At 45.8% G+C, this 27,678-nt stretch overlaps 1 protein-coding gene across 6 annotated transcripts; it reads right to left on the bottom strand.

The window, feature by feature from the left end:
* Positions 1–1,006: 1,006 nt before the first annotated feature.
* LOC136383333 (sodium-dependent phosphate transport protein 1-like) lies at positions 1,007–27,551 on the bottom strand. 6 transcript variants are annotated; one of them, XM_066353119.1, is made up of 13 exons: positions 27,375–27,551; positions 26,439–26,523; positions 24,460–24,632; positions 19,623–19,856; positions 19,446–19,533; positions 19,026–19,112; positions 17,407–17,525; positions 17,139–17,300; positions 15,960–16,092; positions 15,701–15,848; positions 9,172–9,262; positions 6,561–6,697; positions 4,027–4,156 (listed from the first exon to the last, which is right to left on the bottom strand). In XM_066353119.1, the coding sequence occupies exons 2-12, from the start codon at positions 26,473–26,475 to the stop codon at positions 6,563–6,565; spliced, it is 1,407 nt and encodes a 468-aa protein (XP_066209216.1). In that variant the 5' UTR covers positions 26,476–26,523; positions 27,375–27,551; the 3' UTR covers positions 4,027–4,156; positions 6,561–6,562. The 6 variants fall into 6 exon arrangements, with proteins under 6 accessions (XP_066209215.1, XP_066209220.1, XP_066209219.1 ...); XM_066353120.1 differs by lacking the exon at positions 4,027–4,156 and adding an exon at positions 5,808–5,966; XM_066353118.1 differs by lacking the exon at positions 6,561–6,697 and having other exon boundaries at positions 1,007–4,156.
* Between the last annotated feature and the right edge of the window lie 127 nt (positions 27,552–27,678).

The raw sequence follows: 27,678 nt of genomic DNA on the forward strand, positions 1-27,678 counted from the left end.
GAGAAGAATGAAGGTGCCTGCAGCCGCTGGGAACAGGGTAGTGGACTCCAGCTAGTTCAGACGCCTGGCTCTCTGTGGACGCTTTGGAAACAGAACCACCTCTGGGAACAAGGTAGTGGACTCCAGCTAGTTCAGACGCCTGGCTCCCTGTGGGCGCTTTGGAAACAGAACCACCTCTGGAAACAGGGTGGTGGACTCCAGCTAGTTCAGACGCCTGGCTCTCTGTGGACGCTTTGGAAACAGAACCACCGCTGGGAACAAGGTAGTGGACTCCAGCTAGTTCAGACGCCTGGCTCTCTGTGGACGCTTTGGAAACAGAACCACCTCTGGGAACAAGGTAGTGGACTCCAGCTAGTTCAGACGCCTGGCTCTCTGTGGACGCTTTGGAAACAGAACTACCGCTGGGAACAGGGTACTGGACGCCAGGTAGTTCAGACGCCTGGCTCCCTGCGGATACTTTGGAAACAGAACCACCTCTGGAAACAGGGTAGTGGACGCCAGCTAGCTCAGACGCCTGGCTCCCTGTGGACGCTTTGGAAACAGAACCGCCTCTGGGAACAGAACCACCTCTGGGAACAGGGTAGTGGACTCCAGCTAGTTCAGACGCCTGGCTCTCTGTGGACGCTTTGGAAACAGAACTACCGCTGGGAACAGGGTAGTGGACACCAGCTAGTTCAGATGCCTGGCTCTCTGTGGACGCTTTGGACACAGAACCAGACGCCTGGCTCTCTGTGGACGCTTTGGAAACAGAACCACCGCTGGGAACAAGGTAGTGGACTCCAGCTAGCTCAGACGCCTGGCTCCCTGTGGACGCTTTGGAAACAGAACCGCCTCTATCACACCCGTACAACAGGGCACGCTCCAGGCTCGGCACTTCCACGGACACCTTTCTGTCCATCTTGACCTCTGCCCCACATCTGGCCTGTGCATCCTTGAAGAGCCCTTTGCATCTTAGAGAACGGACACCAGTTTCTGTCCTGTCCCCTCAAACATGGGTTCCTGCTGCCCCTCCCGTCTCAGAAACCCTCGCTCTGCTCTGCAGGCTGGGGAGACTCCACTGCTATCCATGGGCCCTGCTCAGCATTCACCTCCTTGCCTCCCCAAGATGCAGCTTGACCCCACTCCAGATGTCGGAAGAGTGTGTATGGGCACGTCTGCTTTCGTGAAGCCCCACGTGGGCACCCTGGGGACCGTGAAATAGAGCAAACCATTGAGCCCTAGAGGAGTATTAATAATGCACACGGACCACGGAGGCGTGGCAGAGACCAAAGTCAGGCATAGCTTCCGGGAGCGCCACAGCTCAGGAGGATGGATGTCTTTTAATGAAAGGACCGCGCGAGTGGATGTGTGATGATGACTGGGAAGTGACGTAATGAGGGGTATGCTGGGACAAGAACCCCTAGGACTGAGCCTTCCTAGCGACGTGAGGATATGCCCTCAACATCAAAGGACCGTGTCAGCACGGTTAAAATCATACAGATGTCCGTTAGCGCTGCTGTCTTCAAAAGATCTGGATGAAATGAGGGAAATGAGAAAATCCTGAGGTGTCTGTCCTCAATTAAGTGACAACGGCCAGAGAGTGAGAGAAAGAGACAACTGTTGGTCTGATCGTGGTGATCGACAGGCAAAAGGCTGCTCACATTCCTTCTATACAGGTTGGAACTTGGGATACATGTCCAGGCGGCTATTTCTATAAATTATCCCAGACAAGCGCCATGGGACTCCAAAGTCGCCGCTCCTTGTCTAGCCTCGGGCTTTAGGACGCAGCCCACACAGCCAGTCCGTGAGAGCAAGTTTCTCTTTGCCGGCTCCGCCTGCCCCGGAGCTGGCCCGCTGCTCCTCCCACCCCTTGTCTCTCGCTCAGGCAAACTCTTTTTTAGTGTTGACACTTTCTTCCCCTTCCCCCTACTTGACGTAGAAAAACACCTGCAAACTCCGAGACGATGTCACGGATGTCTTTTCCACATCACCGTGCTGCCGGGGGCTCGGACTCCGTGCCTCAAGACTGGTGGTCTTCTTAGCTACCGTTTTTTGACTCAAAAACAAAACAATACAAAAAACCCACCTTTCTTTAAAAAAAGACTTTCAGCCATGAAAGTTAAACTTTTTGTACACTCTTACTGACTTCCTGACATTGACCCTGCCATCTTAAATTTTGTGTGCGCTTGGTTTAGATTTCCAAGAATACTTTTTTTTTTTTTTTTGTGGCCTTTAAACGCCGCCCGAGTCACTTCCTACAAAGGGTATGTAGTCGTGTTTAACTATTTTACCCTGTCTGGAAGCTGCCTTCTTTGTATAGGTGAGTTTAACCCAGCCACATTTATTATCAGCTCACACGTACTTCGTTTTCCGCCGTTTTGTATTTCCTTTTTTACAGAAACACCACCGCCGGTGTTTCTGTAGAGACTTGTTGGAACCTGGTGGCTTCCTTTTTAATATTTTCTAGGTGGCTTTCTACAGGCTGAGTAGTGTTGATATATGCACAACGAGGCATGTTAATGATCATGCCTACAACTCCTTGTTCTGCTGATAGAGCAGTTCTGTTATTGAACACAACTTTCCCCTGGGGAATTAATAGCCTTTTCTTGTGCCGTAACGGGCTGAAGCATCCCTTGTGATGTTACCTAAGATCATGCAGGGATTACTAGCCATGTGCTCATGGCATGTACCCCGCCCGCCTTTCCCATGAAAGAAAAGCTCTTGCACAGAAGTAGTCCATGACATCCTCTTGGTTTCCAGGTAGAGAGTGGGAGGGTTCTGGATAAATAGAACCTCCATCTAAAATGGACCTTTTGGTGCCTGACCTGTGGTGGCACAGTGGATGGGGCGTCGACCTAGAATGCTGAGGTCGCTGGTTCGATACCTTGGGCTCGCCTGGTCAAGGTACATATGGGAGTTGATGGTTCCTGCTCCTCTCCCCTTTCTCTCTTCCTTCTCTCTCTCTCTCTCTCCCCCCTCTGTCTTAAATGAATAAATGAAATCTTAAAAAAAAACCTAAAATGGATCTTTTCATTTTGAAAAAACATTTAAGGGATCTAACTCAGTGTTGGGCTGCTTGTGAACTATGTATACAGATAAAGAAGTGACAAGATAGTCCAAGAAACATTGTCACTAAGTGACCCGTCTTCTTCAGCACTTAAAGCACCTTGGTGCTTCTCTCTTCCACAAAGACAAAATCTGGTGATGTGCAAACACGTTCACAGATATTTGGGTTTATCCGTCGTTCACTGATTTTTATTCCGACCTGTGCTAAGTCGTGGGTCAGAATGAAAACCAGAACACCCTGTAATTCTGAACCTGTGTTAATCCAGTTATCAGAGCCAGAAAAGTGTGTTAGTTCATCAACGGTGGCTTCGGCATAGTCAAGGTACATAATGATCTGGACAGTGGTGTGAGGGGCAAGGTGGAAACATGACGTGGCAAGAGTGGGCCAGGCGAGCCTCCTAGCCAGTGATGTGTGGGTTCTGAGTCTTGCTGAAAGTACAGTTAGGACTAGAACTAAAGTAGTAACAGAGTGTGCCAATGCGTCACTAAAACCATGGCCCTACGAGGCTTAGGATAGCACATCCCATATGTTGTTAGGCTTCCAGCGGTCACTAGGGACTGAAATTTTGATTAAGGAATTATGTTTCCATGCCTGGGTAAGGGTAACCATATATATATATACACACACACACACACACACACATATATATATCCTTAACATTTTAAAAAATGACAACACTTAGTGACTTTAAATAAGCAGTCTAAAACACAAGGGAATGGGTCAGCATGGTGTAGCACTAACAGAATTGTTCATATTTTTAAGAGCAAGATTACTACGGCAATTATCGAGTAAGCATAAGATTATACATAGTAACGTGCAGTATTTACGGCCTGGTTTGAACTTGCGGGCGGAAGCAGTCTACTTCCAGATGTGGGCAGCTTCTCTCCTTGGTCGGATAAAAGTCAGAGACAGGTGTGCTGAGACATGCAGGTGGATGAGACCTTTCTAAGTGGGAAACGTGCCCCCAGTCCCTGGAGCGTGGCTGCACAGGGACTCTCGAGAGGTCCCTGGGAAGGACCCATCCCGTGGAGCTGTGCAGAGTCCCCGTGCAGACGACTGTTTCCGTAGACAGTCTCCAGGCCGGATCTCACGGGGTGGGAGGCCACGCTCCTGTCAAGGGTGAATGAAAATCGTGAAACAGAAAAGACCGATAATTTTACTAAATTAAAGTCAAGTTTCCAATTAAGAGGTACTTATCAAAGCCTTGTTAAAACTGTAACATAACATCAGAATATGCGATAATAACTGCTTGAACAGAAGCAAAAAAAATAAAAATAAAAATAAAAATAATAGAGATAACCAGAATGGAAAACTTTAGTATCCCACTTCTAGTATTTAAGAGGTCCAATAGAAACAAAATCAAATGTAGAGGATCTGAGTCAATTCACACGGTTGATGCCACGGCTGTGGCCAACTCCGTACCTTGGAAATAGAGGGTGAACCTTTGCCGGAGCCTGTTGCTCTGTGCTTGTTCACAAGGTCAACTGCAGCGGTTTCTACAGGAAAATATTTGTACGACCTCCCCTATTTTTCAATCGCCGGTTGTATTCTATTCACTCACACAAAATCTGTTAACTAAGACCAGGACTAGGAATGTTTCATTCCAGACCCAGATACTTGCCATTTCTACAATAATTTGCCATCTTAAGTATAAATGTATCTTGGTGATGTATGTAAAAGGGGCCACATACTGAACGTGACAAGCTCAGGGGAGCCCTGCACGGTGGCCTTCTAGACTCAGAGACCTAAAGTGGCCACACAGGATGGTCTGAAATGAACACTTTCCGACTCAAAGCAGTTCACGGTGGGTACTCGTGTCCTAGGGAGATGTTTTTCTCTAACAGAGGTTCACGCTTACCTTCATTGAGCCTGTTGTCTTTTTGCACCTACAAAAACATACCTGCTAACAACTTTAAAATGTAAAAGTAATCTTCTGTTGCAGTCTCAGGGCACAGTCACCCCACCAGAGCAGAAACTGCAGATCCCCTCATTGCGATTATTATCCTGTTAACGGTTAACTGTTAACTATCCTATACCGTCCCTGCCTATGTCAGTCTGTGTCTATTCCTTTCCCTTTGTGTCCAATCTCAGAGATTTCCTCACTTGGCTCTCTACCGCCTCCCTAACCTGTCACCAGTGGATTTCATGTAAACCCCCCCCCCACCCCCACCCCCGCCTTCCCCTCTGATTCTGATGTATAAAATAAGTGGTGAAACCACCATTTTCCAGAGCGTTTTCTCAATCCATGGAGATGTTTGCCTCTGGCAGTCGCTGACGGTTTGGCTCAAATAAACTCATAAAAATTCGTCCAGTTTTCGAAGTTTCTTACGTTGACAGTGAATTGTTGTGTGTGCACTGTTTCGGAAATGCTTAGTACTGGAGGCACTGAGTGATTAAATTTTTCACTGGTATTAAATTCCCGCTCCCACCGTGATTTCAAGCAGGGGTCGTCAAACTTTTTATAAAAACCGCCCACTTTTGCAGTGCTGGTCAACCTGGTCCCTACCGTGCAACCAAACAGCGCTGCGATTGACCCATCATGAAAGCTGGAACGCCCACTAGTGGGCCGTAGGGACCAGGTCTACCAGCGCTACAAAAGTGGGCGGTTTTTATAAAAAGTTTGACGACCCCTGGTAGGATCATTTCTTTAAATACATTTGCTGACTGGTTATGGTTGTTGAGTGGGAAGAAAATTTATTTCCATAGTAATAGTTTCATCAGGAACCTTAAGGTCTGTCCGGAAACTTCTGCCCGACTTATGTGTTTCTATAACTCTTCAGTCTTTGTGATGTTAACAGCTGTTGAGGCACAACACCCTGATCCCTGAGTTCATTGGAGGTTTGCAAAATGGGGGGGGGGGGTATCCAACATCAATTGGGTTTCCATCGGCTGAAATAAGTCCGCAGTGACGTTTCTCGTTCTATTGACCTCCGATGATGTTTAGGGAAGAGTGGCACAAGAACTGAGAGATCTCTTTTGAACTTTAATGGACCCTTGATCTCTGTCATTCACTAGAAAACCGTTCTAGCCAGGCCCAGCTTTAAGGTTCCTCTTGCCAAATCCATTAGCAAATAAATCCTCACACCTGATATAATTTGACCCCTTGCATGTAGTTGCCACGGGTCCTCCTCATGCCCACCCTTTGCATGTCCCCTCTGTCACCACATTCTCCAACAGTCTTTCCATGTCTCCCCGCCCCCCCCGTTCCCCTCCTCTGCAGACTCTCCCCCTGTTCCTCACGTTCAAATGTTAGAAAGCCCAGGCTCCTAAGATTCCATCTGAAGTCCCAGAGGCTCCCCAGACTTCTGCAGCAGCCCCCCGCTGTGGGCTGCATGCTACCATCTCTACCAGGGTGTGAAATGCTTTTAGACTGTGTGTGGTCCCCCCCTTCTCCCACACACCCGCCCCTCCTTTCCCCATTGTCAGTCACCACCCCTGTGCTCTGGGCTCCTCCTCAACTCCCCGTCTTGCCTGCACCCCCCTCACCCCAACCCGGGTTCAAAATTCTGCTCACCCTCAAAGGTGTGTTTGCTGTCTTTCTTCAGCCCAGTCCTGAATTTCTGCTTTAGCAAAGACCAGGTAGAAAATTAAGCTTATCATATTGATAGCCGCCATCAGGAAAAAGATGGTAAACCAGGAGGACTCCGAATTCTGAAGGGCGAGAGTGCAAAGTCATCATAAATTATTGGGCATGTGGTTGTGTTTGTAACACTTAAAGCAGGGGTCGTCAACCTTTTTATACCGACCGCCCACTTCTGTATCTCTGTTAGTAGTAACATTTTCTAACCGCCCACTGGTTCCACAGTAATGGTGATTTATAAAGTAGGGAAGTCACTTTACTTTATAAAATTTATAAAGCAGAGTTACAGCAAGTGAAAGCATGTAATAATAATTACTTACCAAGTACTTTATGTTGGATTTTCGCTAAGTTTGGCAGAATAAATCTTTATAAAACAACTTACTCTAGTTAAATCTATCTTTTTATTTATACTTTGGTTGCTCTGCTACCGCCCACCATGAAAGCTGGAACGGCCACTAGTGGACGGTAGGGACCAGGTTGACTACCACTGACTTAAAGGATTAAAATGAATTTGGGCTTAATGCGAGTCTCTTCACAAACAGAGAAAAACACACACAGAGAGAGCAAAATTAACAAAAGTCAGAATTTCACTCTATCATGCTGTCTCCCCATTTTTGGAGCTGTACAGATGCACACATGCATTTTGATGAATAAAAAGTGACATTGCAATGTGCATAATGGTAAAGCCTCTAAGAATGCTTTGCTCTCTTTTTTTTAAATGGTCTTTCATCTAAAAATATGTAATATAGTCATGCACCACAAAATAACGTTTACATTGATGTCAGCTCCCGCCGTCTCCCCGGCCTGGCCCGTTGAAGCTTTCTGTCTCCTTAATTTTCTGAAGCTACAGAGAAGATTCTTCTATGTTTTTCAGCCTTTTAGGTTGTCTTTAGTGAGAGAATTGGCCCAAATCACTTACTTTTCTGCTACTGGCAGCAGAAACATCACTAATTCTCTTTTTACCTGTATTTAATCTGAATTTTCAATTTGAATGTTTTATTTTTAATTGCCAGAGGTTATCGTGTGTGTGTGTGTGTGTGTGTGTGTGTGTGTGTGTGTGTGTGTGTGTGAAAAATTCTATTTCTCATTTATGGTTTCACTCCCATTTTTTTTTTTTTTTACCTCTAAACCTAGGCACATATTCCCAATGTCTCTGGGTATCTGATTCTGTGATATTTTTATTTTTATTCTTCTTTCATACGACAACTTATTTCTTTAAGCTTTTTTTTTTTTGGATTAATTGTGAAATGATATTCACTGAAACTTTATGCTTAAAGAAATTTTGGAATATGAATTTAGGGTGAGTTACTCCCGAAACATGTCATTTGCTTCTCCTGTGTGTCTGTGGACTCCTTGAAATTCAACTCTTGGCTGATGATGGCATTGGGGACCCCTCAAGTTTGAACGTGGGCCTTAAAGCCTTGTGAACACGGGTGGGTTTGTCTCCACTGTTCAGAAAGCCTCCATCTCCGTCACCCTCGGACACTGAGGCTGCAGCAGGTGTGTTTGCTTCCTGGGTGGAGAGGGGGCTTTGGACAGCTCTGAACTCACATTTCTTCCTGCCGCCACTGGAAAGTGAGCAGCGAGGACAGCTCTCCTAACAATGGGGGGGAGGGGGGAGGTCAGCTCGGCAGGTCTGAGTGAATTGGGGGGAGGGTAGAGCAGGCTGGGCTGTCCCCGAGCTCAGAGCTCAGAGCTCAGAGCGAGAAACACTCTCTGGTCTCCCTGGCTCTCCTTCCCTGAATGGGAAGCCTTTCTGAGACCATGAGCCCGTGGGCACCCTGGTGACGCCAGGCCCCTCTCTGTGAGACATTCGGCCGGCGGTGGTCAACGCAGACTCTCTTCCTGGCTCAAGTCCCGGGGTGAGGAGCATTTGGGGGGAATTCCTTGCAAGCTACAGCTTCAGGTTTTCTCCCAAATCAACCGGGTTTATGCGCGAGCTGCCCGGTGCTAGCGGTGTGAGGGTGTGGTCCTTAGTGATGACAGGAATATGCCAGCATTTCCACAGTGACACTGCTTTCCTGAGTGGTGTTCAGGTATTACTGTATTTCCCCCTGTATAAGATGCCCCTTAATTTGGGGGCCCGAAATGTGGGGAAAAAAATGTATTACATAAAGTTATTGAACTCAAGTTTTATTCATTGTAAAATTCATACCACTCCTCATCTGTGCGAAAAAGCGGGAAATGCAAGTACAGCAATAGAAATCTACAACAATTGACTGTTCTGTGGTGGCATAGTGGATAAAGTGTCGACCTGGAATGCTGAGGTTGCCGGTTCAAAACCCTGGGCTTGCCTGGTCGAGACACATATGGGAGTTGATGCTTCCCGCTCCTCCCCCCTTCTCTCTCTCTCTCTCCTCTCTCTAAAATAAAAAAAAAGAAATCTACAACCACTGTATAAGACACACCCAGTTTTTGTAGACACCAAATTTTTTGAAAAAGGGTGCATCTTATTCATGGAGAAATACAGTATCTCTTATCTTCTCAGTGTCCATTACAACCAGCACCCAGGATGGGCAAGTTCCCCTGTCTGGGTGTTTCTTACCTGATTAAGGATGATTCCAGTCAGAGTGGAAGAAATTATTCCTCCTATCATCCCAATCAGAACTGTAATTCCTTTAAGAAGTCCATAATATCTATACAAAAAAAACAAAACAAAACGACAATACACAGATGTGAGGTGTTTAAAATTTTAAACCTCGTTTGATTTAAGAGGAGGTTTAAGAAAGATAACTATTAATTTCCTGAATTTCCCGTGTCTACTCCTCAAACTCCGTTAAGGTATCAGATAAAGACTGAGGTTCAAGTAACTTTTGAAACGGGTGCGCTACGGAGCCAGAAAGGTTGGCTTTCGCAGCCAGTGATGTGTTATGCTGTTGAGACACTGAGTCCGTACCCCGGGGGAAAGCCATCCGAGTCAGGAGGTCTGCAAAGACAGCTGGGAAGTCCAGAAGGTGGTGTGTGTTGGTCGTAGGAAGCGATTGTGGTTCATGTAAAAAGTGAAGGAGTCTGTTCGCCCCTGGTCTGGCCCCACAGTCCGAGAGCTGCTGGCCCTGTGTGTCTAGTTCCTTAACAAGCAGCTGTGCTCCCCAGTCCTGCAACTTCTGCTGGGACTGGGAAGCCACCGGAGACTAGAGGGAGAGTAGGGGTCAAACCCACGGGGGACGCAAGGCCTCAGGACGTGCCCTCTGCGGGGCAGAATCAGGGTCTGATGGAGAGAGAACGTCACTCCAGGACAGAGCCTCTGCCTCCCGTGCCCGACGGACTCCGGCAGGAGAGGTTCTGCGTGTGCAGGGAGGCAAGTCTTCCCTTTCACGAGAGGGAGGGCTGCCGGTCTCTGTCGTTTCCCTGGGTCCGTCCGTTCCCACTCGGCCTTGACGCGCTGGAGAGGGGAGGGAGCGTGTAGGGGGCGTGTTAGTTTAATGGGTCCCTGGTCAGAGCGGCGTCACTGCAGGACAGAGAGCCCCTTGGGTGTTGAGCCGGACGCCGCCATCACCGGGTGGAAACGTGAGTTGTCTCTTTCTAGGGAGCGGGAGACCGTGTTCTGGTAAGTGCAGGATGCTTAGAGTTATGAAGCAGCCCAGGTGCAGGCTGGGGCAAGAACGGTCAGGTGTCTCCAGTATCTATTGCTCCTTTTTCACTTTAGTAAGGGGACCCCTGGGGCTCTGGCCACTTATACCTTCTGTAAGCCCTGTCATTTCGCCTTCATGACCCTTTCCCCCCATAAAAATATAAAAAGTTATATTTTATGACGCTGTGTCTGTGTATGGGGGTTGTGTTTTGTGGGACTTTTCAATTTCATTTACATTGTCAAGATTTGTTGGCATAAAGCTGTTTATAACATTCTGTTATTTTCTTCATTATGTGCTAAGACAGTGATAATGTACCCTTTTTATTACTGATATTGATAATTTTTCACTTAATTTTTCTTTTTTTTTCTCCGAAGCTGGAAACGGGGAGAGACAGTCAGACAGACTCCCGCATGCGCCCGACCGGGATCCACCTGGCACACCCACCAGGGGGCGATGCTCTGCCCCTCCGGGGCATCGCCCTGTCGCGACCAGAGCCACTCCAGTGCCTGGGGCAGAGGCCAAGGAGCCATCCCCAGCTCCCGGGCCATCCCCACTCCAATGGAGCCCTGGCCGCAGGAGGGGAAGAGAGAGACAGAGAGGAAGGAAAGGGGGAGGGGTGGAGAAGCAGATGGGCGCTTCTCCCGTGTGCCCTGGCCAGGAATCAAACCCGGGACTCCTGCATGCCAGGCCGATGCTCCACCACTGAGCCAACTGGCCAGGGCCCACTTAATTTTTCTTACTACGTCTCCAATGTATTAATTTTATTAATTTTCAAAGAACTACCTTTTGACCTTGTCGATTTTACATATCATTTTTGTCTTAATCTTGATCATTTATTTCCTTTTACTTTCTTTGGGTTTAATCCCAGGTACATGAGATAGAAACATGGTTATTGATTTTAGGACTTAATTGTTCAATATTTAAGTTGAAAGCGATTACATTTCTCCCTGGGCATAATTTTAAAAAACATCTCACCTACCTGGATGTATCGTATGTCGTTATAATTTAAAGTGTTTTCTGTTTTCAGTTGTTATTTGTTCTTGGATCTGAAGTTTAACTTCCAAGTGATGGGGGTTATGTACCTTTTTGGGTTTGATGGAGACCTTTATTGCACCATGATCAGATTGTGTTCTGAACGGTTTCCATCATTTGAAATTACTTGCAGATTGATGTAGGACTCAGCATGTTGTCAATTTCAACAAAATGCCCGGTAGGCAGCCGAAAAGAATGTGAACTCTCTCCTTGTGGGGGGCAGTATGTCCTGTATGCTGGCTAGATCACTTCTGCTCATATTTCTTGTAGTTCTAATCATCCGTATCCTCACTGATTTTTTTTTTTTTTTTGCCAACCTCTCTTTGTGCACACCATTTAAGAGGTGAGTGGAAGTCTCCTTCTCCGCTGTTTGTGTGTCTAGTTCCTGAGTTCTCTTCAATCGTGATGAATATAAATTAAAGCTATAGTATTGGGTTCAGGCAGAAGTAGATTCCTGATATTTTTCTCTCTCTTAATAGGAGATAGCACTCTATCCAGGAATGCTCCTTGCATGAAAGTCTATTTTACCCGAAATAACAGTTATCCTGGTTTCCTTTGGTTTTATATTCGCTTGGCATGTCTTTTTGCCTTTTCTCGTTGCATCATTTCTGTATCCTCCTGTTTAATGCATGGAAGCTGCCTTTCCTTTATTCGTGTTCGTTGATCTTGATACTTACTTGGAGTCTTTCCTCCATATCAATTTAATACAATTACTGACATACTTGTGGTTATCTTTATCTGTTTGCTATTTCCTGCCTAGTTGACCTCACTTTTTCTTTCTTTTAGATTCATTCATTTTTATTTTATTTTTCCTTCTATTACATTGTCTCATCGTTCTTTTCAAGCATGGAAGACATCATAACGTGCACTCTTTACTGAAGTTGTCCTTTTGCCAGTTTTTCTGCAATGCCAGAATCTTAAAATATTTTAAACTCTATGCATCTCATTTTTTTTTTTTTTTTGTATTTTTCTGAAGCTGGAAACGGGGAGAGACAGTCAGACAGACTCCCGCATGCGCCCAACCAGGATCCACCCGGCACGCCCACCAGGGGCGACACTCTGCCCACCAGGGGGCGATGCTCTGCCCCTCTGGGGTGTTGCTCTGCCATGACCAGAGCCACTCTAGTGCCTGGGGCAGAGGCCAAGGAGCCATCCCCAGCGCCCGGGCCATCTTTGCTCCAATGGAGCCTTGGCTGCGGGAGGGGAAGAGAGAGACAGAAAGGAAGGAGGGGGGGTGGAAAAGCAAATGGGCGCTTCTCCTATGTGCCCTGGCCGGGAATCGAACCCGGGTCCCCCGCACGCCAGGCCGACGCTCTACCGCTGAGCCAACCTGCCAGGGCCTGCATCTCATATTTTAACGTAGAGTTAAAATATTACTCTATGTTTATACTCTGTGTTGCTCCCTTCTGCTCTCTGCGTTAGTTCATTCTGCAGTTTAGTTTCTTGGCTACATTTTATTTCCACGTGCATTTCAACTCACAAGGTTATTTGCTGTTGTTGTTGTTTTTTGTTTGTTTGTTTTTGTATTTTTCTGAAGCTGGAAACAGGGAGGCAGTCAGACAGACTCCCGCATGCGCCCGACCGGGATCCACCCGGCATGCCCACCAGGGGGCGATGCTCTGCCCATCTGGGGCATCGCTCTGTTGCAACCAGAGCCATTCTAGCTCCTGAGGCAGAGGCCACAGAGCCATCCTCAGCGCCCGGGCCAACTTTGCTCCAATGGAGCCTCGGCTGCAGGAGGGGAAGAAAGAGAGACAGAGAGGAAGGAGAGGGGGAAGGATGGAGAAGCAGATGGGGCGCCTCTCCTGTGTGCCCTGTCTGGGAATCGAACCTGGGACTTCCACACGCTGGGCTGACACTCTACCACCGAGCCAACCATCCAGGGCCTCGCTGTTGTTTTTAAAGATCAATAATCTCTACAACCCTCCTATTGCTGCTCCCCAGTCCTTCTGACATTTTCAGGGCTCATCAGTAATCATTTCCTTTTGCCTGAAATTTTTTTTTTTAGTATTTTTTTTTTAGTGAAAATCTGCTGGTGACAATTTCTCTGTTTCCCTCTTTGCCTGAAAACATTTTTATTTTGCTTTGACTTAAAAGTATGTTTACCATGGAAAAAAATAATTCTGGGTGGGCATTTCTTTATTTTTCAGAACTTCACTGGGCTCATTTCATCACCTTCAGCTTTCATGGTTTTTTGTTTTTTTACGGTATGTAATTATATTTTTATTAAAAATATTTTTTAATTAATTTTAATGGGGTGACATTGATAAATCAGGGTACATATGTTCAGAGAAAACATCTCTAGGTTATTTGACATTTGATTATGCTGCATTCCCACCGCCCAAAGTCCAATTGTCTTCCATCACCTTCTAACTGGTTTTCTTTGTGCCCCTCCCCTCCCCCAACCCCCTCTCTCTCCTCCCCCCCTCCCTGTAACCCCCAAACTCTTGTCCAGTTTTCATGGTTTTTGTTGAAAAGACAGATGTGAGGCTCCCTCTTCCTACTTAAAAGCAACATATCTTTACTCTCTAGTTTCTTTTGCAGTTTTTCTGTTTGCCATTCTTCTCATAGGATTTTAGCTTGGATTTCTGTCCCTTGTTCCATTGAACTTCAGAATTCAACAAACATATTTTAAAAATTATATATATTATATCTATATGTAATATAATATATATAATAAAATATAATATATAAAAATATATAATATATCTAATATCTGATACATAATATAATAAAACTATATATATTATTATATTATTGATGATTTTAGAGAGCGAGGAAGAGAGAGAGAGAGAGAGAGAGAGAGAGAGAGAGGAACATTGGTCTGTTCCTGTATGTGCCCTGATTGGGGATCGAACTTGCAACCTCTGTGCTTTGGAACAACACTCGAACCAACCATGCTGTCTGGCCAGGACTATCAACAAACATCTTAAGGAGAAACCTGGTATTTAAAGTTCCCTTAATTTTTTAATTCTGTCACTCCAGCCCTGAACAACTACCCCATGCTGGGCTAGTTTCTAGACCCAGAGCATCAACCTTCCACCAGGGCCAAAATTAAGGATGAACTGTAACTTAAGTGACTAAGAATCTTTTCCAAAAATCTTGTTAGCATGTTTATTCTCGCGCTGACTCGACAATGACCTGGCTATTGTGGAATAGGAGCCCATTGGAATGATGCAACTCAGGCTGTGTCCTACGATACCCACGCCATTGCTGGCTGAGCTATTTCACATCCCACTGAGCAGAGGCTGGCACATGACACCCAGCGAGGAAATGACAGCAGCTGGCCAGCTTCGGGGGCAGACATGTCGCGGTGTGAGCCCTCCGTTTCTTACTAACCGTGCAAATCACGTACGTTCATTTCCCTGCTTTCTTGTTTCCTCACCCACACTGTGTGTGCAACATTATCTCATACCGGGGCAGGACAGACACATAAAAAAAATACTCAGAACGCAGTAGTTACTTATCATTTCTTTTCTCCACCTGTGTATATACAAGCCTTCATTTCGCATTTTTTTTCAAAGTGCATATGGCACGGTTGGCTTGTGCAGTCTATGTCAAATAATCCTCTTATATCTATATTCAATTTCAAGTAATCAGAACGGCTGTGGGCATTGTTTTTGGAGGGTCGCGGAACTGAGTAAATCAAATGGACACACGGCCTCATTACTCGAGCTCACCTGCCGTAGACCTGGTGGTGGGCAAGAATCTTTACAGAACTGTGGCAAAGGCTTGATCCTTGACTGATGTTGCCTCTCTATCCCAGGGCTGCTATTTTACAAAACTTCTGAGAATTCTGTTCACATTGGGTCTGTGTTCTCCAATGTGCATTGTACCCCCCGGAGTTGTGTGAATGGTGGGCTGCTTCCATCAGTCACACTTATTATATCTCAATTTTTTAAAAAAAGGCGTAATACAGCCCTGGCCAGATAGCTCCATTGGTTGGAGTGTCGGCCCAAAGCACAAAGGTTGCCGGTTTGATCCCCGGTCAGGGCACATTACAGGGACAGATTGATGTTCCTTTCTCTGTGTGTCTGTCTCTCTCTCTCCTTATTTCTCTCTTGTTAAAATCAATAAATAAAATTTTTAAAAACTGAAATAAAAAAAGCCATAACATAAAAATAAGAGCAAAAGTTATTTTTTGTTTGTTTCTTTGCCAAACCAAGTTGGATTGAAGTCCTAGGTAAGATCCCAAACCAGGGGTGAGATCTTCTTTGGGTGACAATGAAGCCTTTGTATCTCCGTACCCTTCATTCTAAAATAAACATTCCCAAGATGGTTTGTCACAAGGACTAACGCTGTATAAACACGCAGGCTCTAACAACAGCGACGAAGTAGCCGCCAGGGACACCAGGTCCGACCTTCTGCCAAAGCTGGCCGTCAGCTCCCAAAAGCAGCTGAAATCTGAAAGCCCCCTTGAGAACTTGGATACAACAAAGAAAGAGATTTTTTTTTTTTTTGTACCCCTACCTGGGGGCGATATCCAAGGGATTGATGATGATTCCAGACACAGTAAAGCCGGGGGAGGCGCACGCCAGCGTCAGGAAGATGGCCGTGCCCAGGAAGCTGGAGCCCAGGTAGAGCAGGACCACGCTGAAGAGGGCAGGTAGCAGCAGCCCTGGGGACATTCGGACCACACACACAGTCAGGTGCGTCCTGAAAGTGGGGTGAAGGACACCCCCCCCGTCCGGCTTCCCTGGAGACGTTGAATCGTCTTAGTGGCACTTACCAAGCGTGGTAAAGAGTTTTCGGATGGCAAGTAAGCTGAGAATCTTCCTGGACAGGAAGCAGTCTGTCAGATGCCCCGCTAGGACCCCAAAGGTCCAGGAGATCAGGTGGGGGAGCGCGGTCAGCAGTCCGTTCTGAGGAGCAAGTGCGAAGGTGAGAGGGGAGGACGACCGAGTCATCGCTGCTACACTTGGACCTTCAAGTATCTGAAGTTTGTCCTGTCACCCAGAAAACCATCTGCGTGCAGCCCCCCAATTACAGCAAGGGCCGTCCGACCCAAAGAAAAGAGATAAAAATAGTTCTGAGGCTGAAAGCAGTTGTCACAACCTGTCTAGCTGTTTGTTTTTTTTTTTTTTACTGTGAGTATCCTGAAATGATGGGTAGGTAGTCAGAGGAAGATCACTACACCGAAAATGGGAAAATACGGGGAAAATGATAGAGCTCATTATAACAATTAGAAACGGTCAGCTGGGGGATCCCTCTGGACCAGCTCCTGTTAATCCTTGAAACAACTCCATGGTTGCGTGGAAGAGAAAGTTGAGTCAGAGACAGTGTCAATGACGTCATTGTTGTGCTGACCTCCAGGTTGGGTGACCGGGCATCCACTACAGAATGCGTCAGAAGGGCAAGCCCAGACTCCACATGTGAAGGATTTTTTCCCCCCCTGCGTGTTGTGGCATCAGAAGGCAGAAGATTCCAGGCACCCATCAGTGATCGTCCAAGTCAGACCGTCACTGAGAGCTCCAGCCCTCTTACGGAAGGACCCGCGTCATGGGTTCACGCCACAGGACTCATTGCCTCACCCTAGGGCAGGATTGGCGTGAGCTGGGCAGGGTGATAGGGCCTGGCCAAGTGGCTTTCAGGGAGGGATCCCAGTCCCTTTGGGGACGGATGCTGTTGACCCTTAAGTAATACCCAAGGGTGATCACACAGCAAGTAGGAGGCAGGAAACCTGTGGGAACTGATATAAGTGTGGATGGTCGTGAGCGTGCCAGGCATGGCGTCTACGCCTCTCATCCTAGGCGACGTGGACACGGCAGTGGGGAAACAGTGGGTCCCCCCCCCACCTTTATTGTTAGTCTAACAGGATAGTGATCTAGAACCAGAGTCACGAGAGACGAGACAGAGAGATGAGCGGAGTCCTCCGTGAGGTCCAGAGGAGAACCGGAGGTGTGCTTACTTCTCTGACGTTGATGTGAAGCTGGGAGCTGAGGAAGGTGGGCGCGTACAGATGCAAGACGTGGGTTGTCCAGTAGTAACCGAAACAGCCCAGGGAGATGGCCCAGACCGGCTGAGACTTAATGATCGCCTTGATGGGCACGGACTTTCCACTCGAGATGACCTAGGGAGGGGAGCCCATCTGCTGTCAGCTCAGCGGGACAGGCCGGAGCACATTCCCTATGGACCCGAACCTGGGAGGTCCCAAGACGGGACTCTCTGTGCTTTACCTGCTCTGCGAGGGACGACGTGATGAATTCCTTTTCGGTGAGGCTGATGCACGGGTGGTCCTTCGGGTCCTCGTAGAACAGAAGCAACCACAGAAGGCTCAGGGCACAGCCTAAAGCGCCTGTCAAAGCAGGACAAGGTAGACTTGGAATTGCCTCTCTCGGTAGCGAGTCTCTTTCCCCCAAATCGGCATTTTTCATGAGCCTGGGATGAGAACCTGGAATTCCTTTTTCTATTTTTGAAACTGTGCAAGGTTGGCTCACACTTCCGCTCGTCCTCTCTGTGCCCACAGCCGCCTCCTCACAGAATGCAATGGTCAGGGGTGGTGGCGAATCCTCCCCTGGCCTCTGGACTCCTCTGCTCATGACCAGTAGGCCTCTTTGCTCTTAGACCCCATCGCTACAGATTCCTGGCACTGTACCCTGAAAGAGTGGCACAGCTGAGCCCTCACCGGGCTTGACGATCCCCCAGCTGGAAGAGCTGGGACTTAGCCACGCTCCTACGATACAGCCCAGGGCTGGGGATTATCCAAGTCCTATAAGGGTTTGTCAAATTATTGGTTGTTTTTGAGGGTTTTATTATTATTATTATTATTATTATTATTAATAACCTAATCATTAGGGAACCCTCCATTGGGATAGGGAGTATGTAGTATTCATCAGTCAGTCTCCCAGAAGTGAGTTCACTGATTTTCCAAATATTAACTGAAGGCCCATGATGCACCAGGAACTGTGTGTTCTAGGTACTGGAGATGAGCAGTGAATAAAACACCCCCAAATTCCTGCTTTCTGGAGTGTACTTTCTAATGGTGGAGAAAGAGAGATAATAAAAAAAGTAACTTAAAAAAAGGGTATTATTAAAAAGGGCTGGTTGGCTCAGTGGTAGAGCGTCAGCCTGGCGTGCAGAAGTCCCATGTTTGATTCCCGGCCAGGGCACACAGGAGAAGCGCCCATCTGCTTCTCCACCCCTCCCCCTCTCCTTCCTCTCTCTCTCTCTCTTCCCCTCCTGCAGCCAAGGCTCCATTGGAGCAAAGATGGCCCGGGCGCTGGGGATGGCTCCTTGGCCTCTGCCTCAGGTGCTAGAATGGCTCTGGTTGCAACAGAGCGATGCCCCAGATGGGCAGAGCATCGGCCCCTGGTGGGCATGCCAGGTGGATCCTGGTCGGGCGCATGCGGGAGTCTGTCTGACTGCCTCCCCGCTTCTCACTTCAGAAAAATACAAAAAAAAGGGGGGGTATTACATATCCGTGACAAGAGCAATGGTCGGTGACAAGAGCAATGGAGAGAAGAGAGGGGGGAGGGAGTGAGGAGCGCTGGCCCTGGAGATGGGCAAGGACACACCAGGCCGAGGGAGCCGAGTGCGGAGGCCAGTGGGACTGCAGCACCGACACTGCAGGACGGTGATGCTCATCTTCAACAGCACCTCAGGGGCTCTGAGCACGGCGCCTTGCCTGTAGTTGGAAATCAATGAATGTTGCTTGCTCTCCTCCTCCCTTCATGAAATTCATCCTTTGTAACATCCTCAACTTCACCTAAGTTACTCAATGACATCCAGCTTTTATTTTTATATTTTTCTTCAATTCTGGCAAGGACTACAATTTCACAAAAAAAGAGAGACTCACCAAAAATATAGAAGACCATGGGCCAGCCCAGGGACTGACAGATGAACCCGGTCACCAAGAGGGTGATGAAGGGTCCCATCATCATTCCTAATCAGAGACACAAAGAACAGCCCTCGTGGGTACAGGTGACCAAGAGTAGGGGTGTGACAGCTTCAAGGTCACGGTGACGTACGTCAATGTGTGTGGCGTTAGCACAGGTCAGAGGAAAAGAAGAACACATTTCTTTCTTTTCTCTCTCTTTTTCTTTTTCTGTTGTCTGAGATAAGCAAGCCTCTTCTTCCTTCTGGAAGGTTACCACATCTTTAAAGTTAGGATGCTGGGACTGATGGTTTCCTATAGCCCTCACGGTTGGACACACCCTTCCCACAGCTCTGGGGAAGAACACCCCCCTGGGACCCATTCCAGGCGCTAAGACATTACCTGATAGACTGATCGCGGTGAGCCGGCCTCGTTCCAATGGAGGAGCCCACTTGATCCACAAGGTAAACTGAGCTAAATTGACTGCCCCCTGCAATCAGAGGAAGGAGGGCATGAACTCTCCGATGCAAAAATTTCTGCGAGTACAAACCCCGTTCGGCCTTTGCGCCACAGGAATACCTGGCTGACTCCCTGGGCCACGCGGCAGGCGATGACCAGAGACCCGCTCGCGGTAGCGGCCAGGGGCAGGAGCAGGTTGAACAGGGAGCTGAGGAATAATGCCGTGCCCACCGTTTTCTTGATGGGGTATATTCCGGACAAGTACCCGATGGGAATTTGGATGATCAGCATGCCGTAGGTGCTGGAACTCAAGATGATCCCCTGCAATTTGGGGCTCCAGTCATACACAGGATTCTGAAAGACAAGAGGAGACTGACTGTCTGGTCACTCTGCATATTCCGAGGTGTGGGGAAACTGCTCTTCAAGGTTACCGCGTGGAAAGGGGGTCCCTTCTGCCCAACAGCCTCTGTCGTGGGACCTTCTTTATTCCTTGACAACAGCACTTTGCGAGCATAATTACATTTGCTCACTGGTCCCCTCAAGCAGGATGTAAAGTCTTTGTGGTCAAAAGCACTATCTGACCCCCCCAGCACCTGGCACAAGCATAGACCTTTCATCCTTACCTCTCTCTCTTCTTCTTTAATTTGAGATATAATTGGCATTTAATATTTTATTAGTATCAGGGATACATACTCACGACTTGCTATTTGTGTATATTGTGAAATAATCATCACAATAAGGCTAGTTCATATCAGTCACCACACATAAAGTTACAGAAACTTTATTCCTAGGCTGAGAACTTTTAAGAGCTCTTCTTTTATCAGCTTCTAATACATGATACAGTATTTATTAGCTATAATAAACAATCCTAGCCAAGACCAGTATCAACGAGCGGACTGCTCGTGTTTTTCTTCTAAATATGTTTAGGTCTTACATCAAACCTTTGATCTATTTGCTTTCATTTTCGTGTATGATGTACGATGTCCAGTTTCATTCTTTTCCATGTGGCTGTCCAGTTTTCCCAGCACCATTTATTGGAGAATCAGTCCTTTCCCCATTGTATTTTCTTGGCTCCTTTGTCATAAAGTAATTGTTCACACGTGTGTGGGTTTATTTCTGGGTTCTCTATTCTGTTCCATTGATCTATGTGTCTGTTTTCATGTCAATAGCATAGTTTTAATTATGATCGCTTTGTCATATTGTCAGAAATCAGGAAGTGTGATGCCTCTAGCTTTGTTCTTTTTTCTTCTTCTTCTTTTTCTTCAAGGTAACTTTGGCTGTGTGAGGTCATTTGAGGTTCCATACACATTTTTGAATTATTTGTTCTACTTCTGTGGAAAATGCCATTGACATTTTGATAGGGATCGTATTGAAGCTGTAAATTGCTTTGGGTCATATGTACAGTCCAACACTATTTTTTCAATCCATGAACATGGAATATCTTTCCATTAATTTGTGTCCTCTTCAATTTCTTCCATCAATGTTTTATAGTTTTCAGTGTACATGTCTTTTACCTTGGTTAAATGTATTCCTATGTATATATTTTATTCTTTCTGATGTAACTGTAAAAGGAACTTTTTTCTTAATTTTTTCTTCTGCTAGTTTATTAGTGTATAGAAATGCAACAGATATTTGTGTATTGATTTTGTATCCTGCAACTTTACAGAATTTCTATATTAGTTCGAACAGGTTTTTTGATAAGAGTCTTTAGGGTTTTCTACATCTAATGTGTATCATGTCATCTGCAAATCGTGAGAGTTTTACTTCTTCCTTTCCAATTTGGATGTCTTTTTTTTCCTTTTCCTTATCTAATTGCTCTGGTTAAGACTTCCAATACTCTGTTGAATAAAAGTTGTGAGGGTGGGCATCCTTGTCTTGTTTCTGATGTTAGGAAAAAAAACCTTTTAGCTTTTTTTTTTTCTACAAAGACAGAGAGAGAGTCAAAGAGAGGGATAGATAGGGACAGACAGACAGGAACGGAGAGAGATGAGAAGCATCAATCATCAGTTTTTTGTTGCAACACCTTAGTTGTTCATTGATTGCTTTCTCATATGTGCCATGACCACGGGCCTTCAGCGGACCGAGTAACCCCTTTTTATGTATGATGTACGCATCATACACAGCTTGGACCCTGGGTCCAAGCTGCTGAGCTTTGCTCAAACCAGATGAGCCCGCACTCAAGCTGGCGAGCTCGGGGTCTCGAACCTGGGTCCTCTGCATCCCAGTCCGATGCTTTACCCACTGTGCCACCGCCTGGTCAGGCAAAACCTTTTAGCTTTTATTAACCATTTTGTATGATGTTAGCTGTGGGCGTGTCATGTGTGGCCTCTCTTTCCACTTTGGGAGTTTCTGTCGTAAGTAGATGTTAAATTTTATGAAATAATTTTTATGCCTCTATTGAGAAGATGATATCATTTTTATCCTTCATTTTGTTGATGTGGTATATCACAGTAATTGATTTGTGGATGTTGAACCATCCTCACATCCTTGGACTAAATCTACTTGGTTATGGTGTATGATTCTTTTTTTTTAAATTAATTTTAATGGGGTGACATTGATATAAATCAAGGTACATATTCAGAGAAAACATCTCTAGGTTATTTTGACATTTGATTATGCTGCATTCCCATAACCCAAAGTCCAATTGTCTTCTGTCACCTTCTAACTGGTTTTCTTTGTGCCCCTCCCCTCCCCCAACCCCCTCTCTCTCCTCCTCCCCACCCCGTAACCCCCACACTCTTGTCCATGTCTCTGAGTCTCATTTTTATGTCCCACCTATGTATGGAATCATATAGTTCTTAGTTTTTTCTGATTTACTTATTTCACTCAGTATAATGTTATCAAGGTCCATCCATGTTGTTGTAAATGATCCGATGTCATCATTTCTTATGGCTGAGTAGTATTCCATAGTATATATGTACCAAAGCTTTTTAATCCACTCATCCACTGACAGACACTTGGGCTGTTTCCAGATCTTCACTCTTGTGAACAATGCTGCCATAAACATGGGGGTGCATTTCTTCTTTTCAAACAGTGCTCTGATGTTCTTGGGGTATATTCCTAAAAGTGGGATAGTGGGGTCAAAAGGCAGTTCGATTTTTAATTTTTTGAGGAATCTCCATACTGTTTTCCACAGTGGCTGCACCAGTCTGCATTTAAAATAAATCGATCGTACTCTGTATGGTCAGGAGGCACGAGGACGTACCTGAATGTTCGTCCTGCTCAAAGGGTTCATGTATTGCAGAATTCAGTTTGCTAATCTCTTATTGAGAATGTCTGTGTCTGTGTTCATCAGGAATATCGGGCTGTGATTTTCTTTTCTTGAGGCATCCTTGTCTGGGTTTGGTACTGGGTAATGGGGACACTTGGAACAGCTGCTTCTGTGCTGGGTGCTAAGGCAGGTGAGAGCAGGGAGAGCTCTTTAAGGTTCATTGCTCAGTTCGCCGCAGCCATGTGGGACCTGTGTACATGAGCCACATTGGCTTTCAAAACTTGTCTCTCAGGTGCTGGTCTTAAATTGGGGTGTCCCACGTGGGCTCTGCTCTTCAGAGAGCAGAACCAAGTTTTGAGTTCCCTCCTGATTGTAGGTTGCCTTGCTAGCTCTGGGCTTTATAGCTTTTGAAATTGTCACATTCTGGGATGTTAAGTTTTCTTTACATTTTCTTTCATTTCAGCTTAGGACGCTTTTATTGACCTATATTCAGGTTCACTGTTCCTTTCCTCAGCTGTGCTGAGACTACATATGAGCCCAGTTGGATGTTGTTATTTCTTCTAGTTGCCTTGATTTCTACTTTATTTTTATTCTCTTTTTTTTTCTTCTTCTTTTTTTTTTTTTTTGGTGAGAGGAGGGGAAACAGTGAGACAGACTCCCACATGCACCCTGGCCAATATCCACCCAGCAACACCATCTGGGGCCATTCTTATGTACCAAGCCATTTTTAGTGCCTTGTGCCTGAGACCAATATAGTCAGACCAACTGAGCCATCCTCAAGTCCCAGGGTCACACTCAAACCAATTGAGACACTGGCTGAAGGAGGGGAGGGAGAGATAGGGAGAGGAAAAGAGGGAGGAATGGGGAGAGAAGGGAGAGAGAGAAAGCGAGAAGCAGATAGTCATTTCTCCTGTGTGCCCTGACCAGGAATCAAACCTGTGATGTCCATATGCTGGGCCGACACTCTATCCACTGAGCCACCAGCCAGGGCCTTATCCTTTCTTATAGTTTTTGTCTCTCTACTAATGTTCTTTATCCGAAATGCTATATGGCCAATTTTTTTTCCATTAGAGCCTTTGACATAGTAATTATAGTTACTTTAAATTCCTTGTCTGAGTATTCCTATATAGGTATTATATCTGAGCCTGGTTCTGATGAATATGTTTTAAAAAAATCAAGGCACAATACATTGCATATAGAGTGTAATTTTTATGTACAAAGAGGTAAAAATAATAAAATGTGTTCATATTTGCCTGTGTATTCATAACAGAACACAGGAAGAGTAAAGTAAAAAATGTACTTTCTACCATTTCCATTTTTTCCTGTACTACATCTTCTGATGTAGTAACAACCCAATACCTTCCAGAGGAAACATTAATAAGACATACAAAGGTACTGTGTTCAAAACTTAAATAGAAAAGAGAATGGGTCTTGACTTCCACTTTTGGCTTAAAATACATTTTTTTTTCTCTTGTCCAAACTTCTCAATTCTAAAGAGGCCCTAACTCTTGGTGTTTATTCTCCTTTACATGGAAGATTTCACACACATCAAAGCCCTTCACAGATATTGAGGCATGCGTTCCTCACGGGACATGTTTATTTAGGTTACCACCGGCCAGGTAGATCAAGACCAGAGCGTTCGTTCTAATTCCTCATGTTCTATCAGTCACAGTCACAGTCCGTCTCTGCACAGATGAGATGACAAGACAGAATTTTAAACACAGGAGTGTGGATGTTGTGATATACCTTTACGTTATCCAGGGGCTCCTTGGTCGAGGCGTTGGGTGAACCAGGTCGGTCTGTGCTGTTCACCATGGTGACCATGGTGAGGCTCAGACAGCAGTTCTGGGATACCATTACAATGTTACAGAAGAACACGAGGATAGCTAACCCATAGCGAAGGGAGCAGAAGCTTGCAACTGGGAAGTAGAGCAGAAAACATCTACTGTTAACACAGCTGAGGTGGAAAAAAAAAAACCCCACAAAAACATCCTGTTAACTCTAGGAAGAGATACTCAGAAATTTGGAACTCTAGATATCATTTTGAAATTTTATTGTACTTTGGCCTTTAAGAAATTGTGATAGGATAAGAAGGTATGTGACTGTTATAATAATCTCACACCCACAAAGATACAATCCCAACTAGAACTTCCCAGAAAGTAAAGGCAGTCCTCCACGTACTTTGACTCATGTATCTTTTAGAGGGACCATTTACATAGACCCTGTTTAGGGCCCTGGCCAGATAGTTCAGTTGCTTAGAGCATTGTCCAAATGCACCAAGGTTATGGGTTTAATTCTTGGTCGAGGCACATACGGGAATTGACCAATGAATGCATAAATGCATGGAACAACAAGTCGATATTTCTCTCTCTCTCTACAATCAATAAATAAAAAATTAGAAACAAACTTTTGCAAAAAATACTCTGTTGCTCTTGGAACTAAGATAATCCTTTAGTAATGACAATCACTTTCACTCAAGGTAACAGCTTTATTCTTCAAACTTCTATAGTCTGTCTGAGGAACTCATATGTGCCCATGGCAGAGGAAAATTGCATTTATAAAATGTAATGTACTTGAGGCAATCTCAAGCTAGAGTAAGTAGTCAGTGTAGTGTTGGTGTGGGGGCCAAACACATTCATCAGTGGAAGGAAGTGGGGTATCCAGAAACAAAGGCACAAATAATCTTCTCAAATAAACATACTAATGCAATGTAGTAGGGAGAAAGTCGTCTTGTCAACAAATGGCAATTTACCAAGGGAAATAAAAACATGTGCTTGCAAAAGGGCTTGTACTGAAATGTTTACAGTGGCTCTATTCAAAAGTAGCTGACCATGTGGGACAAGTGAACCTACGGTGGTGTATTGATGCAATGGCTATCACTCAGAAATAAAAAGGTGGACACCGACACGCTCAACAATCTGGATGGATCTTGACAAAGATGACTTCCAGATAAATCTAGAGTTAAAAAGGCAACCACGATGGGGATTCCAGAGTGTTTGGGACTGAGTCACAGACTCCATGTTGAACTCGTGGGCAGCTGGAGCAAAACGTACCACCCTAAATATATATATTTATCAGAAAAGAAGAGAACTCAAAGACTTGGAGAATTTAACAAAGGAACAAACCCAAAGAACCCGACAGGAGGGAAATGTTGAGCATTAGGACGGAGATCAATGGTGTATAAATTAAAAAGGCATACAGTGTATTGCCCACTACCCCCTCTTCTCCTGGGAGGTTGTCCCTCCTGACATGGACACGATTCTAAGCCAATAGTCTAATTCCTCACTGTTCCCGATAAACAGTTGTTCTTAAAAACAACAACAACAACAACAACAACAAACACGTGTGGTGAATATTCAGCTGTTGATGGTCGAGGAGGAGGACGCAGTGACTTGGGCACTTCCGTCCTGTCACACTCCCACCACGGGTCCCTTAAGGCGAAACAAAATTAGTGCACCGCCTTCTCACGTTGTCGACCAAGTGCTGCATGGCCCAGTGTACAAAAGTCAAATTAACTGAAGTGTGAACCACCCGGGTGCACAGACTCTTTTAATTTAAGGGTTTCTAATGGACAGCCCTGGAAAGACTGGCTTTTTCATCTCCTTTCCAGAACATTCCTAAGACCCCTTATGTGTTTTTATGGAAAATACCCTGTCACCTGGAGTCTATGGTGTCCTATTCAAGAAAGTGAAAGACCGCGTGAGGGGACAAGGAGTGACTTCTACCTTTTTTGGAAGGAGACTGGTTATCCATTTGCTTCATAGCAGCCTGTGTTTTTCAGTTCTTGCCCAGGGGTTTGTTCTCTGTCCTCTGCAAGTGCACAAACACATGGATGTCAGCAGGACATGGGGGAAGCTGACCCCAGCCGGCTCTGGCCTTCTCTCTGATTTAAATGATGCAGCAAAGGAAACACTTCCTCATACCAGCACCCATGCAATACCATCAGCTGCTGCCTCTGACGTTTTACCTTTATGTTTTTCTTTTGTCAACTAAAAGTATGCAGACAATCTTTAAGTGATAGACAACAAAAGACCCTGGCAACCCATAATTCTACATCCCGGGAGAATAGCCCTCAAAAGTGAAAGAGAAAGACTTAAACAAACAAAAGCAAGGACTTCACTGCCAATAAGGAATCTCTCTCTCTCTCTCTTTCTCTCTCTCTCTCTCTCTTTTTCTTTCTTCTTTTTGAAGTGAGAGGAGGGGAGATAGGGAGAAAGACTCCTGCATGCCCCCTTGACTGGGATCTACCCCACATCTGGGGCTGATGCTCTGGCCCATCTGGGGCCATGCTAGCAACCGAGCTATTTTTAGCGCTTGAGGCAGAGGCTCCGAGGAACATTCCTCAGCACTAGGGGCTAACGTGCTGGAACCAGGAACCATGGCTGTGGGAGGAGAAGGGGGAGGGGTGGAGAAGCAGCTGGTTCCTTCTTTTGTGTGCCCCGACTGGGAATGAACCTGGGACACCCACATACCCCGGCCGCCGCTCTGCCACTGAGCCAACAGGCCAGGGCCCAACAGGGTGTCTTAAAAGGAGTTTTTAGGCAGGAAGACAGTGCTTGAAGTTAGGAACTTGGATGCGCCAAAAGAAAAGGAAGAATGTCAGGAAAGAATTAACGGTAAAATAAATTCTTTTCTTTTCCTTGTGAAATAGATCTAAATACCTTCGATAAGATCTTGAAACCGAGGAGGCCTCCTCATCACGGCTTGTTCCTTTCATTTCATGAGAAGCATGGAAGAGGAAGACTAACTTGATTCAGGACAGGAAAAGGATTCCTCCCTCCCATGTGCAGGCTTTCCTCTCAACTTTGAAACATGCTGAATATTCAGACTTAACTAGTTTTAGCCCTGCAAACCCTTTACCCGATCCTTTGACCTCAGACATCAAAGTTAAAATTTAATTTTTAATTTCACTTTGACCTTTGCCTTGACTCTTCAGGGCAGGGGTGTGAGTCTTAAAACCATTCC

This window comes from Saccopteryx leptura, chromosome 11 (genome assembly GCF_036850995.1).
Source record: "Saccopteryx leptura isolate mSacLep1 chromosome 11, mSacLep1_pri_phased_curated, whole genome shotgun sequence".
Taxonomy (NCBI): domain Eukaryota; kingdom Metazoa; phylum Chordata; class Mammalia; order Chiroptera; family Emballonuridae; genus Saccopteryx; species Saccopteryx leptura.

Excerpts from the sequence above, each read along its gene's own strand:
- LOC136383333 (XM_066353118.1), bottom strand. The coding sequence starts at position 26,475 with ATGAAGCAAATGGATAACCAGTCTCCTTCCAAAAAAG. Across the intron at positions 19,857-24,459 it reads AGCCCCTGGATAACGTAAAG|AATCCTGTGTATGACTGGAG; the intron begins GTATATCACAAC and ends CTTGTCTTTCAG. Across the intron at positions 19,534-19,622 it reads TGGCCCAGGGAGTCAGCCAG|GGGGCAGTCAATTTAGCTCA; the intron begins GTATTCCTGTGG and ends CTCTGATTGCAG.